Source organism: Photinus pyralis, unplaced genomic scaffold (genome assembly GCF_008802855.1).
Source record: "Photinus pyralis isolate 1611_PpyrPB1 unplaced genomic scaffold, Ppyr1.3 Ppyr1.4_LG2, whole genome shotgun sequence".
Lineage (NCBI taxonomy): Eukaryota > Metazoa > Arthropoda > Insecta > Coleoptera > Lampyridae > Photinus > Photinus pyralis.
This window is the reverse complement of record NW_022170403.1, coordinates 24805473-24826206: the sequence shown is the minus strand read 5'-3', so window position 1 is coordinate 24826206 and position 20734 is coordinate 24805473. Positions and strand designations below refer to the sequence as shown.

General features: G+C 38.3%; 1 protein-coding gene across 1 annotated transcript; it reads right to left on the bottom strand.

Moving 5' to 3' along the window:
- Positions 1-637: 637 nt before the first annotated feature.
- LOC116164774 (rap1 GTPase-activating protein 1) lies at positions 638-19437 on the bottom strand (the record flags this gene model as incomplete). The annotated part of the gene is given in 5 exon segments (XM_031478999.1): positions 638-1731; positions 1791-2138; positions 2192-2627; positions 4864-5564; positions 19099-19437. Coding segments are annotated over 5 exon segments (1965 nt in total), but the record flags the coding sequence as incomplete, so codon positions are not given.
- Between the last annotated feature and the right edge of the window lie 1297 nt (positions 19438-20734).

Genomic DNA, 20734 nt, shown 5'->3' with positions numbered 1-20734 from the left:
GATATAAGTTATATATGGAATTAGAAATGGACAGCACAACAAAAGCATGTCAACACTTATTCCATCTTCTCCAATGGCTTTGGACTTAATATTGTAAAGTATGCTTTCTATATCAAAATCGGAAATTTTTGAAAAAGTTAATGTGTTTTGAAAGTTTAAGAGGCGATTATTTCTGTAAAAATTAATTAATTCTTTATTCGACTGCTGGGGTTTAAAAACAAATGCTTCATTTATTAACTTGTGGGTTATTTAACTAATTCGAGTGCCCCACTCGAAATTAATAATGTGACTTTATACATGTATGTTTTTAGTACCCAACAGACCAATTGTTTTTCTAGATCAATTTATAATAAAATTAATATCACAAGAAGACGTATTGATTATTTGGTTTTGGGTGTGCGGAGAATAAGATTTTTTTAAAAGGAGGCACAATTAAAAAGGAAATTTAGCCTTTTGTCAAATCGAGAAAAAAATAACAGAATTAACATTTGTATGTGCAAGATTGTATTAGAGAATTGGCTAAGTGCTAGTGGATTCAAGGTGTAGATATGACGAAAACAGCCAGTTTTAAGTGTAATACTTTTTTATTTTGCAATAAATGTCAAAGACAAAGGTACATAAAGTTAATATTTGTGACATTACAAAAAGAACACTTACAAAAAAATATTAGGTACTAATAAACTTATATGTAATCAAAAGCTTTTGTTTCAGTAGAGAGAGAATACATACAAATATCTTTTATTTCTTCTATATATAGGTATATAATTTACAAACACTTACTAAAGTGTAGGAATACTATACATTAGATCAACTACGAAGGCCATTTAAGAAATTCTCAACACGAAGAACGTATATGGATTAAAAAATCACATTGAAGTTTATGTACAGTTAATTAAATACTTAAATGACGATAAAATTAATAATACTTTTCAACCAAAAACTTCACCAGATCAAATAAAAATTCGTTCAAAAATTGCCTTCCACATTCTCCTCCAACAATCTTTAATACTATCGTCTACTTCGAGAAGTAGACGTTAACGTACAAACCTATAAATACTTTGTTATGTACACTTTAGTAAATAACTTAGTTTTGAAAACACATAAATTTTTGGGGAATGTTAACTTTGGTATCATTTTGTTGGTAATTGTTTGTAACTTAAATAAATATCAAGGACAAAGATTTGCTTCTTAAGGTAGAGAAACAACAACAAGAAGAGTTTGTACAGATCGGTGCCACCTTTTCGCGGCTTGGCAAGAAGAGAAAGTTGTACCAATCTGTGCGATCTGCGGGTGATGTGATTTAAAGACTGGGTGCGAACATTAATTGACAACAATTTTTGATTTCTAGCTACTTCATTTAGTTTTACTATAATTGAATATTATATCAAGAAATTCAATTAGAAAACTCAATCGCGCTAACAACAACAAAAAAAATTACACTGGAATAATTGCACAGTTTAATGAAAACGAAATAAGAGCACTGCCCATTGCTAAATTAGTAATTGTAACTCTCAAACGAGTAAAAGTAAAACAGAACCCTGTAAGGATTAAAATACACATTCATACGAATCAAAAAGTAACACCGACCAACTAAATTGTGGAAACTTCACCATTCGGACTGTAATCTTTCAACAGCTCGCGTAACCGGAGAATTTCTTTGGTGGCGATCGCCAAGTCCCCCTGCAGGTTAATCTCTTTCTCTCGCAATCTCTTGATGTCCCGCTGACAATTCTAAAAACAATCACGGCAATAATGGCGGCCGTCGAAATCGCCTAGCCGACGGTACTCACCACGTTCTGTTTAAGTAAATCGAGCTTATCACATTTCAGTCGTGTAACCTCCTGTATGAGGGAATCATTATTAATGCCTGTGATACACATCGGCCTTTCCTGGCACACACTACATGCCTTAGCCGCTGTTTCCGCACTGGACATACTCTCCAAGCCGGTATCGCTATCGATGTAGCCGCCGGCGAGGTGCTCCAAGTCCTCGCTCGTTAGCGAGGAGTCGTCGCTAGCCTCGGACATGGCGGGTCGCGTGTGCGCGTGCGCGGTCAAGTCGGGCGACGAGGCAGTCGACGAGCCGCCGCTCTTCTTGCCGTTGGAGACGATCGAGCTTTTCGACAGGGAGCGGCCGCTCTGAAAGTCAAAATTTATAGAGTTCCGTCGGTTGAGGAGTAAGGGGGACTTACTGACGGCGTCGACTCGGATATGGTGGGCTGACTGGACTTCTTCGCGAGCTTCTCGTGGACGTGAGAAGTAGAAAGGTTGTTGTCCATGCTCTGGCTCGATTTGACGCGAGCGCTCCACGCCTTCTTCACGGTGTCGATAAACCTGGAGCCGGCGCCCGAGTCGCTTTTCGGCGTGCCCGGGATGAGGCTTCCGCTACCGCCGAGAAATTCGGTGGTCTTCTCCCGAAGGTCGTCGGTTAAAGTCTGCAAGAGGGAGGTGCGCGTTCGCAGTTCTAACTTTGCGAACTTCTCGGCCTTGTAGCACGCGTTCTCGGCGTTGATCAATTTCGTTAGGAGAAACTCCTTGAATTCCGGACCGTGCCTGAAGACGGCTGGCGTTGGTAGCGTCGGCCCGAAGAATGGTACGTCGTCTCGTGCTGTCACGCTCACTTTGTATCTGAAAGAGAGGTAGGTAGTATTAAAATGTGTGCAGTAAACGTAGCTTTAAAATTAATAAGAGCAAAATAGCGAAAATCAATGGCCCCCTCCCTCAGTATGTGATTTCTTGCATTAATTAATAATAAATTATTCAAAATGAACACCTTGTCCCTCTAGGTGGCAAATGTCAGATTTTTCGTTCATGAACGTCGTTCACTTGTGCGAGTGTGACGATCTTTGTAGTGTAGACAATGTTGCCTCTTCGGATAATCAGTTGGTCTCTTGTTCCAGGACCTTAGAATGCGGTACTCCTAAATCAAAATGTCGAAATTTTAAATGGAGTGTACGCACGCAGTCGTTCTCCTTTCACGAATAAATTAAATCGCATTTGCACAACCGAAAAAGTTAGAAAAAAACGAGCGATATGGGTTAATGTGCCTTACAGTTTAAAAACTGTATAGTGACCTACAGAGTCAGCGATTTTCTGCAAAATCTACCAGTTTTTCTTTGGGCCCATTTTTGGAATACAAATAAGGCGAATTAATTTCCATTTTTAGATTTACCTGCACCTATACAAGTAACCGCTAAGAATGCAACGTTCCGGGCACGCATAATACCGTTTCATTTATTTCTTACGTATTGGATTACCGTAAAGAAAAACTGGAATTGATCTACTCCTTCAAGTTTCATGGTCAAACGACAGGTAAGGAAACGTTTCAAATTTCATGCAGAACAGGAATTAGCTGCGTGAACGAATTATTCGTACGTATTTGGTTCAACACTGCTTTTGTTACAAGGAAAGGCTACGAAATTAATACTTTTTCTCCTTGAAACAACGCACGAAGTATGCTCAAGATCTCCTGAGGGGTGACACCCTACCAGACGCATCCTCAGGTGGCAGATAGGCGAACAGCCTAAGCGAATGAAGTGACACATAGGTTAAGGCATTGTTTAAAGTATTTAAACAATGGTTAAGGCTAGGTATAGGGATGCTCGTCGGTTATGAAACGGCGACTGGTAGCAACCAGTAACAGCTACCCCGCCCGGCTGTTATATTGTGGCCAAGGGCTTGCACGGGGTTCAACGGTGCCGACATGTGTTTGAGGTACGGTCATTGACAAAAGTAATGATCGCCTAATAGGTAAACTATGCAGCATAAGCAACCTTAAATTGCTGGATCGTATTTCCAAGTTGGGACAGTATATTCAAATGTTGGTTTCGTATGCTGCAGGATTTACCTATTCGGCGATCATTACTTATGTCAATGACTGCACGTCGACTATGACGATAAACCATGCAGGAACGTGGTGAGGGGGGTTTGTAACTACCGGCCAAAACCTCGGAACTGGAGCCAGAAAAAACAAAATAAAACAAACTACTTCCAGAGCAGCTGGTACTGGAGAGCCTAAAAAACTACACTCACCAAATACAATGAGGTCATAAGAAAGGCAAAACGTGACTCGCGGAGGAGGTCCTGCGAAGAAATTCAACAAATTCCAGAAAGTGCCAGGCTCCAAAGAGCCTTACAAAAAGGAACAGAGAGTAGAATCCGTTCCTTCAAGAAAACTGAGGGTAAAGGAGACCTTGGAGCTTATGCTTCAATCACACTTTTCGGGATCAACGACCCTCTCTCAAAATGCGAACCAATTAATCCGGAACCACTTCTCAGGGGGACAGAGGAGATTGGGTTTTGGGTCGACAACTAGTGAACCTAAAACTGAAGAACCTTTCATCGATATCAATTCCCAGGGTTGGGTGGAATCTTTCCTGTTCTACTACAACAAGGCCTCGACCTGTTCGCCTCCACACTATGTACGTAAGTTGCAAGTTTTGCCCTGGGATACACACCTATGGCGTAGCGTAAAAGTCGAGATTCACACGCCCAAGCCAAATTGTTTAGACCTATCAGTCTAACGTTGTTTCTCCTAATGGAGAAACTTATTTTGCGACACATAAGTAAGGGATGACGTGCGAGGGCCCGAAACCATCAGTAACCACCAATGTGGTAGTGGATGTAGCTGAAAGAGTGAAATTTCGCTTTTAAAATTAAAAGTTGGTTTGCGCTCGATATTTCCTATTTAATGTTTAAAATTTCATGACTAAAAATCGAAGTGTCCCATTTAAAGTCAAAATGTCGTGTACATCTTATCAGGCGCCGTATTGTCGCGGAGTATGAGTCATTTAATTCGAGAATACTTTTACGACTACTAACTTCCCGTTTTAATAAAATAGGTAGCAGGCCCGGAAGTACTCACCTCGTGTTAGGGGAATTCGGCTCGATAACCTGCACAACGATAAACGCGTGAAGAAAATGCGAGGCGATCATATCGGGCGAAAACGGCGTGTTCGCCTCCTGAAAGACAATCGCGACAATATCGTTCCCTATGTGCCTCTTTCGTTGTAACTGCTGCGGATCGCTTTCGGTGTACGGCAGGAGCGTCGAGACGTGAAACATGATCTCGCGCTCCTTGAAGATCTCGTAGATCGCCTGATCGCCCGTATGGCCGTTCTGGATGTCGAGCCCGCCCCGATATCCCTTGTGATCCTTCAGCTGTATCCTCCGCCCGAGCAGGTTGAGGAACTCGTCGAAGTAGACGTTCGTTTCGTTATTGCAGAAGAGCTCCTCCTCGGTGGTCTGCCCGAATCTTTGGTAGAGGACGCCGAACTTGAAATTCGTCACTAGAACGTGCTCGTCGTAGTTCGCGATCGCTTGCGAGGCTTTCGGGCAGAGGATCGGGGTGAAGTTGTCGATATTTAGTTGTTCGTTGAGGATTTTGGCCATTCGCGCCGGATTCGGCTGCGATCCCAGGCACGAGGTCGGCACGATCTCGTGCATCGTCCCCGTTTTTAGCCTGAGAAGTATCCTGGTGTGTTCCTGATTGGCTACGTTTTCCGTTTTGACTGACAATAACACAGGTCCTAGCGTTTCGTCTTGGCCTATTAGGTTCGAGTGCTCCTGAAACAATAAAAAGAGATATATTAATATGGTAACTGTCGTTAATGACAAAATCGGAGCGTTCATCAGCACAATAGCGTTATTGTTTTTATACGGCTTCACGAGAGAAAATTTTAATTGCAATTTCCTTTTGTTTCTGTGTGTGCCTGGGAATGTTCCCATTATTGTTGGGTCATTTATGAATAATTAGTTTAGAATGCGTAACCAAATTCGAGATAGATACGGTACTGATTTTTTACTTTCGATGTACCTACTCGGACCGCATCAAGAAAAAGGCCTCCAAGTTCATGCTATTAATAGAATAAATCTCGCATCTTCCCACATGTTTCTTGTAGTGTAATCTTGGAATCTTCGCCAAGCCCCTGTAGAGTGACAACAACCAGCGGTTACGAAACGTTTCTTTGTGCCAAAACGTGATAAAAATCAAATGTGGCCGAAGGCCAGTTGTGTTTGTATTCAACTTCAATATTGATCGTTACACAAAGCGCGATTCCTTGTAAATGCGAGAATATTGATCCTTGAAAAAGAACGAAGGAATCGGGTGCAATTGAAGAGAAAAAAGTTCAATTAAACTGAACTTCTTTTTATCCCCGTTTTTCCAGCTTGCCACTTTTCTCTTATTGAAAGTGGATAAGTTTCCGACGGGCACGAATATTTATTTCTCGAGCAATTATATACCGCTCAACCCTAAAAATATGTGAAAATCTTAATTTTGTAGCGAGTTCTATGTAAGTAAGTGTTATACTTTGCTGCTTTTTCAATCATGAATACGAAAAATGTGACCTTCACTACCACTAATAAACAGCCCAAGTCTAGAAGATGGAATAAATAAATGCTAAATTTGAGAAACTTTTGAAATGCAAACAAAATCTGAGAAAAATGCAAAAGAGCAATTAAACCGATTTCCTTAAAAATCAAGCTAAAAAGAAGTAGTCGTCCAGTAACTGGAAAGGGCCATTTTCTAATAGATTTACGGCCAGTTGTACAATAAAATAATCCAGGAATATTGTTTAATCCGGTATTAAGACATTTGATTGGCTTTATATTGCAGTATGCAGCCAATCAAATGTCAAAATTCTTGTTTAAACTCAGATTTGGCAAATAATGTAGGATTTTGATTCTTGCTACCGGCCGTTAGGGCTTTACAATCCAAAAACATAATAATTTCGCATATTTGATCAATAAAAAAGCAGCAGAGCCGTTAAATCAAGTTCTAAAAAAATTGTGTTAAAAATATGTTGCCCATTTCTCAAAAAGGGATATTTTCTGATAGATTTACGCATTTATAACTCAAAAATATAATAATTTTACAGATTTGACCAATAAAGAAAGCAGCAGGGCCGTTAAACCAAATTAAAAAAAAATAGTGTTAAAAATAAGCCGCCGATTGCTCAAAAAGTGCCACTTTCCGACAGATTTAAGCACTTTTATAACCCACACATCAAACTATTGTGATTGATCTTGAATCTACATACATCAACCCTTAAATGGCGACAATAAAATTTGACTTTTCTTGTGATAAAAATTTCCCAATTTCTTTCGTTGTAGTATTGTGTAGTAGCCAGTAGGGGAGAGTCAGGTCACTTTGGGGTTGTTTAGCGACTAAATATTCGAACTATTGTGATTGATCTTGAATCTACACACAGCAACCCTTAAATGGCGTCAATAAAGTTTGACTTTTCCTTTGAGAAAAACATTTCCTAATTTCCTTCGTTGTAGTATCATGTTGTAGGAGCGGGTCAGGCCACTTTGGGGTTGTTTAGTGACTAAATATTCAAACTATTGCGATTGATCTTGAATCTACACACATCAACCCTTAAATGGCGTCAATAAAATTTGACTTTTCCTTTGAGAAAAAAATTTCCCAATTTACTTCGTTTTAGTATCATGTTGTAGGGGCGGGTCAGGTCACTTTGGGGTTGTTTAGTGACTAAATATTCAAACTATTGTTGATTTTGAATCTACACACATCAACCCTCAAATGGCGTCAATAAAATTTGACTTTCCCTTCGAGAAAAAAATTTCCCAATTTACTTCGTCTTAGTATCATGTTGTAGGGGCGGGTCAGGTCACTTTGGGGTTGTTTAGTGACTAAATATTCGAACTATTGTGATTGATCTTGAATCTACACACAGCAACCCTTAAATGGCGTCAATAAAGTTTGACTTTTCCTTTGAGAAAAACATTTCCTAATTTCCTTCGTTGTAGTATCATGTTGTAGGGGCGGGTCAGGTCACTTTAGGGTTGTTTAGTGACTAAATATTCAAACTATTGCGATTGATCTTAAATCTACACACATCAACCCTTAAATGGCGTCAATAAAATTTGACTTTCCCTTCGAGAAAAAAATTTCCCAATTTTCTTCGTTGTAGTATCATGTTGTAGGGGCGGGTCAGGTCACTTTGGGGTTGTTTAGTGACTAAATATTCAAACTATTGTTGATTTTGAATCTACACACATCAACCCTCAAATGGCGTCAATAAAATTTGACTTTCCCTTCGAGAAAAAAATTTCCCAATTTACTTCGTTTTAGTATCATATTGTAGGGGCGGGTCAGGTCACTTTGGGGTTGTTTAGTGACTAAATATTCAAACTATTGCGATTGATTTTGAATCTACATACATCAACCCTTAAATGGCGTCAATAAAATTTGACTTTTCCTTCGAGAAAAAAAGTTCCCAATTTTCTTCGTTGTAGTATCATGTTGTAGGGGCGGGTCAGGTCACTTTGGGGTTGTTTAGTGACTAAATATTCAGACTATTGCGATTGATCTTGAATCTACACACATCAACCCTTAAATGGGGTCAATAAAATTTGACTTTTCCTTTGAGAAAAAAATTTCCCAATTTACTTCGTTTTAGTATCATGTTGTAGGGGCGGGTCAGGTCACTTTGGGGGTGTTTAGTGACTAAATATTCAAACTATTGTTGATTTTGAATCTACACACATCAACCCTCAAATGGCGTCAATAAAATTTGACTTTCCCTTCGAGAAAAAAATTTCCCAATTTACTTCGTTTTAGTATCATATTGTAGGGGCGGGTCAGGTCACTTTGGGGTTGTTTAGTGACTAAATATTCAAACTATTGCGATTGATCTTGAATCTACACACATCAACCCTTAAATGGGTCAATAAAATTTGACTTTTCCTTGAGAAAAAAAGTTCCCAATTTTCTTCGTTGTAGTATCATGTTGTAGGGGCGGGTCAGGCCACTTTGGGGTTGTTTAGTGACTAAATATTCAAACTATTGCGATTGACTTGAATCTACACACATCAACCCTTAAATGGCGTCAATAAAATTTGACTTTTTCTTTGAGAAAAGTTTCCCAATTTTCTTCGTTGTAGTATCATGTTGTAGGGACGAGCCAGGCCACTTTGGGGTTGTTTAGCGACTAAATATTCAAACTATTGTGATTGATCTTGAATCTACCCACACCAACCTCGACACCAACCCTTAAATGGCGTCAATAAAATTTGCCTTTTCTTGTGATAAAAAATTTTCCAAGTTCCTTCGTTGTAGTATCATGTTGTGGGGGCAGGTCAGGCCACTTTGGGGTTGTTCAGTGACTAAATATTCAAACTATTGCGATTGATCTTGAATCTACACACATCAACCCTTAAATGGCGTCAATAAAATTTGACTTTTCATTTGGGAAAAAACTTCTCAATCTCCTTCGTAAAAAATGGCTACAAAAAAGTGTAATGAATTTCGAAAATATAAAGGACTCATTAAAATTTCCCTTAGACAATTGATTTGTTACTTCGGGGGCGTTTCTTTCTCACCCCAGTTGACTGTTAATGGGTGATCCTTTTCAGAACAGTTCAAGGTGCATGAAACGGCACGATAACTTCCATCGGAAACAAAACACTTCTTGGAATAATTATATGGGCACGCAAGCACCCAGGCGAGCGATTTTCATCTTGGCGCAATTAATCGTCGAAAAAATCGTGTCGGATTCAAATCGCCCACTAATGAACAGGAAATTTAAGCGTTGATTGTCAATGTCCTGAAAACATGCAACGCTTTCGCCGTCTGCCATATTTTACCGAACTTTAATTGTAATTATATTCAGTTTGTGTGTTTTTGCAAATTTTCTACTTAATTGTGTTGTTTTTCTAACAAATTTATGACAAGATGGCGATTAAACTTTACATATTTCGAATTGCGTTCGGTCAACACTCTCGCATCCGCCTTCGTTAAGTGACATTTTTATTAGTTTCAAACTTACGGGGAGTAATTTGTAATAGATTTAAATTAATTGTGGTTAAATTGGTTTAACTCCAGTACTAAATAGGGACGTTGATTTTTCTGAACACAAGCTCATTTAAATCGCTTCTGGTCTACATGAATACTTAATGGAAAATGAAGACTTGTATTTTCCCAATCCTTTTAAGATTTTATAAGGTGAAGGTGCTAAAAGGATTTCCGTCGAGGTGTAAGATTCCCAACCAATTCATTTTGCTTGCCTGGTAAGTAGGTATACCGGTTTTCAATGGGTTGTTTTTTAGTCTAGGAAAATTTTAAGTTTTCTAGCTAAAGCGAAACTTCCTCATATTTAACACATGACTAATTTACTTATCGCGTGCGATCCCCTATTGTTAAATCGCTAATACGAAAACACCTCACATGACTCATTGAGGTCCCCATAATTTACCTCCACTCGAGCCTCCACTACTACCTACTTTGTTGTTATTACAAGCTTCTTTTGCCTATTAACTTACATCCAGTTTGATCTTTAACCGCATTAATACATCAACGTTAAAAATAGCGAGAAGTGAAAGTAAGCCGACAGCAGAAAACAAAGCGGACGGTTCTTTTAAATTCCCCCGAAGCAAACGAGAAAAAAATAGACTTCGCAGGGACCGTTAAAGGGGCACATTTTTTATTTTTGTATTTGTCGGTAAATCACTGTCGCGTCAAATGAGGTTACTACTGGCATGGCACCAGCCGCCGCCGGTCATCTCTTCGTCTTGTAATGGTCATATGGCGGACCGTTGATTAAATTATAATAATAAGTTTTATTACCACTTACGTAGAATAGCGGTACAGAATTTACATAAAGAAAATCCATACGCACAATTAGTCAATCGAGTAGGTACTAATTTTTTAGGGAAATTCTGCCATGCGTGAAACATTTATGTTTCTTTGATCGATTGTGTTCAAGAGATTCAAAATAAACCCTACAAACGCTTATGAAAACATACCTCCCCCCTGGTTCCAAATTACGTAATTTTTTAGGAAAGTTCGATAATATGTAGTTGTAGTAAGTCCTATTTGGAGGGGTGTAGCTTCTGCCACGTGTCAAACATTTTCGTCTCTTGAATTGATTATGTTCAAGAGATTCAGAATAGACTCTACAAACGCTAATGAAGATATACCTCCTCCCTGTTTCCATATTACGTAATTTTCCTACAAATTGAATTGTGCAGTTGCTTATTTTCGGATTGGGAATGCAGTTTCGATGAAAAAATGAAATTAAAAATAAAGGCGGACCGCCATCGAAGGAGGCCCGACGGAAAACAGTGGGAAGATGCATAATTTATTTAAAATATTTGATTGAAAAACTAAAACCGACTTAGCGAACACAATAATGCACATACCTATAAGAACAAGCGCAAGGCGTGGGCGAGAAAGTTGTTAAAAAAGTAATCTCTCATTGTTGTAGCCCTACCCATTGTTGCTAGATCCGACCTCTTCAGCTAGGCACGTTCCCTTGTTTAACCGGACCACAAATTCAAATATTGATCATATTCCTATAACGGATTACTGTTAGTTATTTATTTATCCATCTTTTTGGCGTGGTGATTTTCAATTTTGTACGGTTCCAATTAACCGTTAACTCCGTAATGGTAAAGTGCTGTTGCTTTTGTTTAAAGTTATAATTTTACGCTGTTGTTTTCGTCTCTTCGTTTGGCTATCGTATAACAAGAAGTTCAAAGCCACGCTTCGAAGAAGACGTCCGTCTGAATTCTTTCGTAGAGCGCTTTTTTCACTTTTGTTTTGCGAGGTCTATAAATACAGTGAAACCGTTTTCTTCTATTACACGCGTTTATTGTTTTTAGATTTACATTATAAGCTCGCCCCTTGAATTATGTACCTATTTTGACACAGTTAATTTGATTGCATCATAAATTTCTTGGGCCACCCAGTTCGATAGTTTCTTGAATAAATGGTGGAAGCAGAACCGCCAGTTACTGGATCGTAGGGAAATGTGTGCCCCTTCAAAGTTGCTTTGGGGCATTGGCTTCAGACCATTCGAATCCAGGTAATTTGCACACGGACAACTGGAAATCTAATAAAATGTCCTCCAACATTTGAGGGTTGAAGTGTGTGCATTCAAAATAAACCACAATGGTTTGAATATTCAGTCGCTAAGCCCCCCCAACGCGACCTGACCCACCCCTACTATTAATACTACAACGAAGGAAATTGAGAAATCTTTTTCCAAAAGAAAAGTCACACTTTATTGACGCAATTTAAGGGGTGATGTGTGTAGATTCAAAATAAATCACAATGGTTTGAATATTCAGTCGCTAAGCACCCCCAACGCGACCTGACCCACCCCTACTACATAACACTTCAAGGAAGGACATTGAGAAATCTTTTTCCAAAAGAAAAGTCACATTTTATTGACGCCAATTAAGGGTTGATGTGTGTAGATTCAAAATAAATCACAATGGTTTGAATATTCAGTCGCTAAGCACCCCCAACGCGACCTGACCCACCCCTACTACATAACACTACAACGAAAGAAATTGAGAAATTTTTTCCCAAAATGCAAAGTCACATTTTATTGACGTCATTTAAGGGGTGATGTGTGTAGATTCAAAATAAATCACAATGGTTTGAATATTCAGTCGCTAAGCACCCCCAACGCGACCTGACCCACCCCTACTACATAACACTACAACGAAAGAAATTGAGAAATTTTTTCCCAAATGCAAAGTCACATTTTATTGACGCCATTTAAGGGGTGATGTGTGTAGATTCAAAATAAATCACAATGGTTTGAATATTCAGTCGATAAGCACCCTCAACGCGACCTGACCCACCCCTACTACATGACACTTCAAGGAAGGACATTGAGAAATCTTTTTCCAAAAGAAAAGTCACATTTTATTGACGCCAATTAAGGGTTGATGTGTGTAGATTCAAAATAAACCACAATGGTTTGAATATTCAGTCGCTAAGCACCCCCAACGCGACCTGACCCACCCCTACTATTAATACTACAACGAAGGAAATTGAGAAATCTTTTTCCAAAAGAAAAGTCACACTTTATTGACGCAATTTTAGGGGTGATGTGTGTAGATTCAAAATAAATCACAATGGTTTGAATATTCAGTCGCTAAGCACCCCCAACGCGACCTGACCCACCCCTACTACATAACACTACAACGAAAGAAATTGAGAAATTTTTTCCCAAAATGCAAAGTCACATTTTATTGACGTCATTTAAGGGTTGATGTGTGTAGATTCAAAATAAATTACAATGGTTTGAATATTCAGTCGCTACGCACCCCTAACGCGACCTGACCCACCCCTACTACATAACACTACAACGAAAGAAATTGAGAAATTTTTTCCCAAATGCAAAGTCACATTTTATTGGCGCCATTTAAGGGTTGATGTGTGTAGATTCAAAATAAATTACAATGGTTTGAATATTCAGTCGCTAAGCACCCCCAACGCGACCTGACCCACCCCTACTAGGTACATAACACTACAACGTAGGAAATTGAGAAATCTTTTTCCAACAGAAAAGTCACATTTTATTGACGCCATTTAGGGGGTAATGTGTGTAGATTTATAATAAATCACAACAGTTTGAATATTCGGTCGCTAAGCACCCCCACAACGCGACCTGATCCACCCCTACTACATAACACTTCAAGGAAGGACATTGAGAAATCTTTTTCCAAAAGAAAAGTCACATTTTATTGACGCCAATTAAGGGTTGATGTGTGTAGATTCAAAATAAACCACAATGGTTTGAATATTCAGTCGCTAAGCACCCCCACCGCGACCTGACCCACCCCTACTACATAACACTACAACGAAGGAAATTTAGAAATATTTTTCCAAAAGAAAAGTCACACTTTATTGACGCCATTTAAGGGGTGATGTGTGTAGATTCAAAATCAATCACAATGGTTTGAATATTTAGTCGCTAAACAACCCCAACGTGACTCGCCCCTGTTACATAATACTACAACGAAGGAAATTGAGAAATCTTTTTCCAAAAGAAAAGTCACATTTTATTGACACCATTTAAGGGTTGATGTGTGTAGATTCAAAATAATTCACAAAAGTTAGAATATTCAGTCGCTAAGCACCCCCAACGTGATCTAACCCGCCCCTACTAGGTACATGGTGTGGCAATGTATGCGAAAGCTCTGTAAATCACACTTTCCTATTAGAGCCTTCTAGACTCATTTTAGTATTTTCTAGGCAATTTTCCAAGTTTCAGAGTGCACAAACCAGCTAAGAATGATCTCGAAGCTCTAGAAAGGCATAGGGAGGCACTACCCCTCCACCCCATGTTACAAAGTCACACAGGTACTACGCAACAATTGAACTCAATAGTTGCCAGAAATGCCACAATTTCCTCATTCACAAATTCAAGAGTTTTTCCTAATTATTAGAATTTCCTGAATGAGTGACAAATGGCAGCAATTTTGAGTGCATTTTTGCATCTGCGGTCAAATGGGGGTGAAAGTTGAGTGTACGAGAACGCTAATACCAATAGACATCCATCAACGTTAAGCTAATATTTTTCTAACTCCCGCGACGTTTCATTAGAATTAATTAAACTTAGATCATCCAAAATTAACATCAGAAGACGTAATGGTCTTTTTTTACTTCCAGATATTGTTCATCGAAATAGTGACAGTGAACCTGTTCGTCATTAATAAAGCGGTTATTTTAATTTTTATCGCCGAAGTGTTAAACTACTTCAAAGTGTGATGCGTTTTGTATAATTAGTTTCGACCGAAATTTTTGAAATATGAACTTCGTGCCAAACTCAGATTACGGACAACTTTCTAAGAAGATTTCTAATCCATTCCGACTTTCTCATCTTAAAATATTACTGTCGCGATATTCATTATTCTAACCTTCGATCTTCTCATTAATTCAGTTACTCTTCCGATTTGAATTGCGGATATCCACTTCTTATCAGGCTTACAGCTGCACGCCGTAGATCTTTTCGTAGTAATGCCCTTGATAATGAAATCTACCGCAAGTTAGAGTTCGAGTTGAATTTTTGATCTTGAACCACCGATTTGGTCTTGCTGACTGTGAAGACGGCGGCGTGAAAAGAGGGGTCAGATTTAGTTTTGAGCAACAAAGGAGCCTACAGAAATTTTAAAATAATTCGGTTTTTGGGGTGAATTCTGAACTGGCCATTGCTGTTACAAATTACAAGTGTTGATCAGTGTCCCACTATTTTCTGTTGTTCTTTCTACCAGGGCCAGGGGTAGTTCGCGTCAAAAGATTATCGAAGGATGAAGAAAGGCAAAATCCGACTGACGTGTGTAACGAGAAGAAAGAAAAGAGACCTTGGGTGGTGAGATGAAGCAGTGCGAGAACCTTGATTGCACTACCATCAGTCACGGTTAAATCCATTGAATTAAAGAAAAATCTGCGATGTCAAAACTGCTTGGCATGTCGTAACCTCGAGTGATGCAAGAAAGTAATAAACCAAGTATCGTATAGGCTTAAATGTCACGACATTTCGTAATTTTTGTTATGCCGACTTAATGAAAATCACAAAAGTCGGCATGAATGTACAAGACCTTCATGGCCACTGAACTGTAAGGATAACATGGGAAACTCGAGAACTTGCATTTTAAATTTTACACATCAGACAGACCTGCAACGGGTTATTAAAACGGCTCGATGGGAAAAGGCAGGTTTCGACACCTTTATCAATTAATTCGTCTCCATAACCGACACGAATTACTGCACTAATTGTCGAAGGATGAGCGTTAGTAGAACATAACGTTCAATTGGATGCTAGTAACGGAACATTGTCTTAAGTTCGCACGATCAGGCCAGCAGTGTCACTGCGAGAATCACGATCGGATCACTAATTGGATACTTTTCGACGAGGTGCTCCACAAAGAAAACTGGGTCAGAAACAAATGGCGAAAATCAAACTCCGGCAAGCCTATCATTAGCGACAGGCTTGCGTAATTACGGAAACGCGACGGCGACATCTACAAAGTCGTTAATCCAATTAAGTACACCGAAATTCTGGTTTTAATTACGAGTTCTACCCGTAAATAGTCTAACAGTTAGTACGCGGGTTATAACGACCCCTTGTACTTAGCGCGACTAGTTTTTAAATTAACGACGACAAATTACAACAATTATTCCGTTATCTGAAGAAACCGATCGGATGGACGGTTTTACGTCTAGTTATGGATAATTTGTTGAACCCCAGGCACAATTGCATCTCATTAGGGGTACATCTTCCTGCGCATTTATAGGGTTGAACCTTTGAAACATAATCGATCAAAGAAACAAAAATATTTGGTGCATTGCAGAAGTTACACCCCTCCAAAGTGCTTGACACTTTTAACTAAAATCGAATTTAAAAAAAAATTACGTTAATATTCAAAATGGCGAAGGGGTACATCTTCCTGCGCATTTATAGGGTTGGTAGTGAATCTTTTAATCATAATCGATCAAAGAAACAAAAATATTTTGTGCATTGCAGAAGTTACACCCCTCCGAAGTACATGACACATTTAACTAAGTTCGAATTTTCTTAAAAAAATTATGTGAGTATCAAAATGGCGAAGGGGTACATCCTCCTAGGGTTTTATGGAGTTGGTAATGAATCTTTTAATCATAATCGATCAAAGAAACAAAAATATTTTGTGCATTGCAGAAGTTACACCCCTCCAAAGTGCTTGACACTTTTAACTAAGATCGAATTTATTTAAAAAATTACGTGAATATCAAAATGGCGAAGGGGTACATCTTCCTGCGCATTTATAGGGTTGGTAGTGAATCTTTTAATCATAATCGATCAAAGAAACAAAAATATTTTGTGCACTGAGAAGTTACACCCCTCCGAAATGCATGACACTTTTAACTAAGTTCAAATTTTCTTAAAAAATTACGTACATATCAAAATGGCGAAAGGGTACATCTTCCTGCGCATTTATAGGGTTGATAGTAAACATTTGAAACATAATTGATCAAAGAAACAAAAATATTTGGTGCATTGCAGAAGTTACACCCCTCCGAAGTGCATGACACTTTTAACTAAGTTCGAATTTTCTTAAAAAATTATGTGAATATCAAAATGGCGAAGGGGTACATCTGCCTGCGCATTTATAAGGCTGATAGTAAACCTTTGAAACAGAATCGATCAAAGAAACAATAATTTTTGGTGCATTACAGAAGTTACACCCCTCCAAAGTGCTTGACACTTTTAACTAAAATCGAATTTAAAAAAAAAATTACGTTAATATCCAAATGGCGAAGGGGTACATCTTCCTGGAAGTGAATCTTTTAACATAATCGATCAAAGAAAAAAAATAACTGCAGAAGTTACACCCCTCCGACACTTTTTAAAAAAAAAATTACGTTAATATCCAAATGGCGAAGGGGTACATCTTCCTAAGGGTTTATAGAGTTGGAAGTGAATCTTTTAATCATAATCGATCAAAGAAAAAAAATATTTTGTGTACTGCAGAAGTTACACCCCTCCGAAGTGGATGACACTTTTAACTAAGTTCGAATTTTCTTAAAAAATTATGTGAATATCAAAATGGCGAAGGGGTACATCTTCCTGCGCATTTATAGGGTTGAACCTTTGAAACATAATCGATCAAAGAAACAAAAATATTTGGTGCATTGCAGAAGTTACACCCCTCCAAAGTGCTTGACACTTTTAACTAAAATCGAATTTAAAAAAAAATTACGTTAATATTCAAAATGGCGAAGGGGTACATCTTCCTAGGGGTTTATAGCGTTGGTAGTGAATCTTTTAATCATAATCGATCAAAGAAACAAAAATATTTTGTGTACGGCAGAAGTTACACCCCTTCGAAGTGCATGACATTTTTAAAATCGAATTTAAAAACAAATTACGTTAATATCAAAAAGTGCGAAGGGGTACATCTTCCTAGGGGTTTATAGGGTTGGTAGTGAATCTTTTCATCATAATCGATCAAAGAAACAAAAATATTTGGTGCATTGCAGAAGTTACACTCCTCCAAAGTGCACTCGAAAGTGCCTTTTAAATAAGATCGATTTTATTTTAAATTACGTGGTTATCAAAATGGCAACGGGGTGCATCTTTTTGAAGATTTAGAGGGTGATAGTGAACCTTTTCAACGTAATCGATAAAAGAAACGCCAATATTTAGTCATCTGAGGGGAGAAATTCGCCCTTAATGTACGCAATTCCTTTTAACACCCAAAAAAGTGCCAGATTCCCATGTTTTTTATGTTTAGATTTAGATTTATCTGTAGTACTACCGAAAAAATAGCGACTGTCCAGCGGATGAAATCCCGTAAAAAATTTGCGGTTCGTCTTACAAAATGGTATAGGTAACAAAAACACCAATAAACCACAATAACATTTTAATAAACCCTGATACTTCAAGAAGATTTCTATAGCGATTTTTCCCAACGTTTAAATACTTCAGATACTTTTCTTTGTTTCTTCAGATTATTCAAAATGTTTCATTTCTTCGAGTTTTTCCCATTCTGCAGCTTCAGAAGCCTTTTGAATTCTTTAATGTGATTCCACTTCCTCCATTCTCCAGATTATTCTTTATATTCTACTTCTTTTGCTAATTTTTCATTTATTCAGATTCTTATGATTCTTCCGATTTCTAAGAATCCATTCGAATCTTCTAATTCTAATTCTTCTGCAAATTCTTGAGATCCATATGATTATCAAAATTCTTTGGATTTTTCCGTTTCTTCGAGTTCTTCAAATTTTTCGCATTAAAACTTTAAGACACTTCTTTATGAAGGGCTTCGCGAAGGGCTGAAGGGGTTTCACAATTACAAAACGACGTCGCACTCTTCCTTTTCACTTTAAATTATAATCCAGAGTTTGACATTTACAAGGCAAAAGCTAGTCACCGGAAAATTAAACCTAAAAAGCCAATACCCGATCATAAAAGAGATTGCATGTCAACGTTTACGCTAAGATCCCAAATTACAAGGAGGAAAGTTTTGACGTAAAGTTTAATAACAAAACATTCTAGTGTACGAAAAATGTCACATTTAATCCCACGACCTGAAATACGACTTTCTGAAAATTTCTAAAAGCGACTGTCACACGATCTTTATACTTAGATCTTTAAAGTGCACCGAGTGCAATAAAAAAAGTTAGTTCGAAAGAAGCTAATTACGATAAAGTAAACACAACTTGATGGAAAAACGAATGCTTGGCCGATTGCCAAACGGAATACTAAAAATACTTTGATAGTTAAATTATTGAAAAGCTAGTTTATAGGTCGTAGAGTCACGCACGGGCACTAAATAGTTGAAATTAACTTACCCTTCCGACAAAAAATCTCCGATAACATTTAGCCGTATCGTCGGTTTCAATTTTCGCCCTCCACGTTCCGTGAGGTATAACGGGCTGGCCCCTATGGTCGTAATGGCATTCGTGATCGGTCCCATCGATCCAGTAACCCTTATCGGGAATAACTATCATGGGATAGGGTGAGGAGCGGGCCAGAGTGTCTTGAAGTAGTCGCTTCGATGCGATCGCCTGCTGCGGGGACGCCGGCGGTGTTTGTTGCGATGGGGTCGCGATGGGAGAGATTTTAATGTTATTATTCGATAGTCTGTCATCTTTGTTGTTGTCCTTATCGTTGTGCCTCTGTGTCGTCGGCTGTAACAAAAAAAAAGGGCTCGATGAGATTAGAGTTTTCCAGATAGGGCACGCAAACTACTAACAAGCAATCGATTTCGCGTGTCTTGTCTCTACGCCCCATTGTCGCGTTAAGGGCAGAGACTGATTGATAGAGTTGAGATCATTTTCTCCTCCCATCCAGATTAAAGGTCATCACTTCCATCTGTTATCACCTCAGTGGTTTGGAAAGGTTAATAGTAATTGATTATGATTACGTAACGTCTATGACCGATAAGCTTAAAAAATTACACGCTAACATTTCGCACGACTTTGATGGATTGATTGAAATCGAGCCGATCGAATCTAATTTCGCACTTCAGCGCTTATAACATATTTCATTTATTTATAACCGTTCAACGCACGAATGGTACACATTTTCGTGGCGCCTTTCGTATATTTAGAAACACGGAAAAATTGTGCAGCCATTTCCGATGCCAATAAAATAGGGACGTGTGCTGTAAACAGGTGAGAAGGCAAGGAGAAAAGAAGCTTCCAACTGTCAATTTCAGACGGGACTTGCGGCTTAAGTTTTACCTGACCAATTTTATGACAAAAAGGATTTGCAATTTTCCAGGCCCGAGTTATAAACGAGGCTGGAAAGAGTACACAAGCCAAGACTTCCAATATACCTGGGTTTAGTGCGCTTGAATTGTCAAAGCCGGCAGAGATTCGAACAGAAGGTAAACGTGGATGATGCAGAAAAAAAACGTGAATACAAAAAAGTAAAATCATTATTTTCGGGATATGCAGGTGGTTAGCGTCTCCGCCCCCTCGTTCTAAAATTAATATGGGTCATTATTGTTCTTAATTATTGTTAAAGAGAATTTGCTAAAAGGCTGATAAGTGGACTTTGATCGTAGTTAGTAGTCACTGAATTATTATATTTAATTGAACGTGTTCTTTCACTGTGTCCTGTACATTTACTCATACACTGGATTACTGTAATATTCAGGAGGTTATGGGTCCAAGAACATTGTGGAAGTGGGGTACATGACGCTAATAAGCCCCCCATGTATGATCATGAAATTAATAAAAATGGCTAAATGTTAAATGTTTTCAATACAAAAAATTGCGAAAGAAGCACTAAATTTTCAACAATCTTAAAAGTTCAATTTCATATTGCTTTTCAGTTGGTAATGGTGCACTTAAAATTCCTGAGTGCGACCTTTAATTTCTTAAGAGGTTATGTTATTTTTCCACGATTTAATAAACGTTAAACAATGATGTACTACTATTATATATGCGTTTTTAATTATACCATAATAGCAGTAGTTCT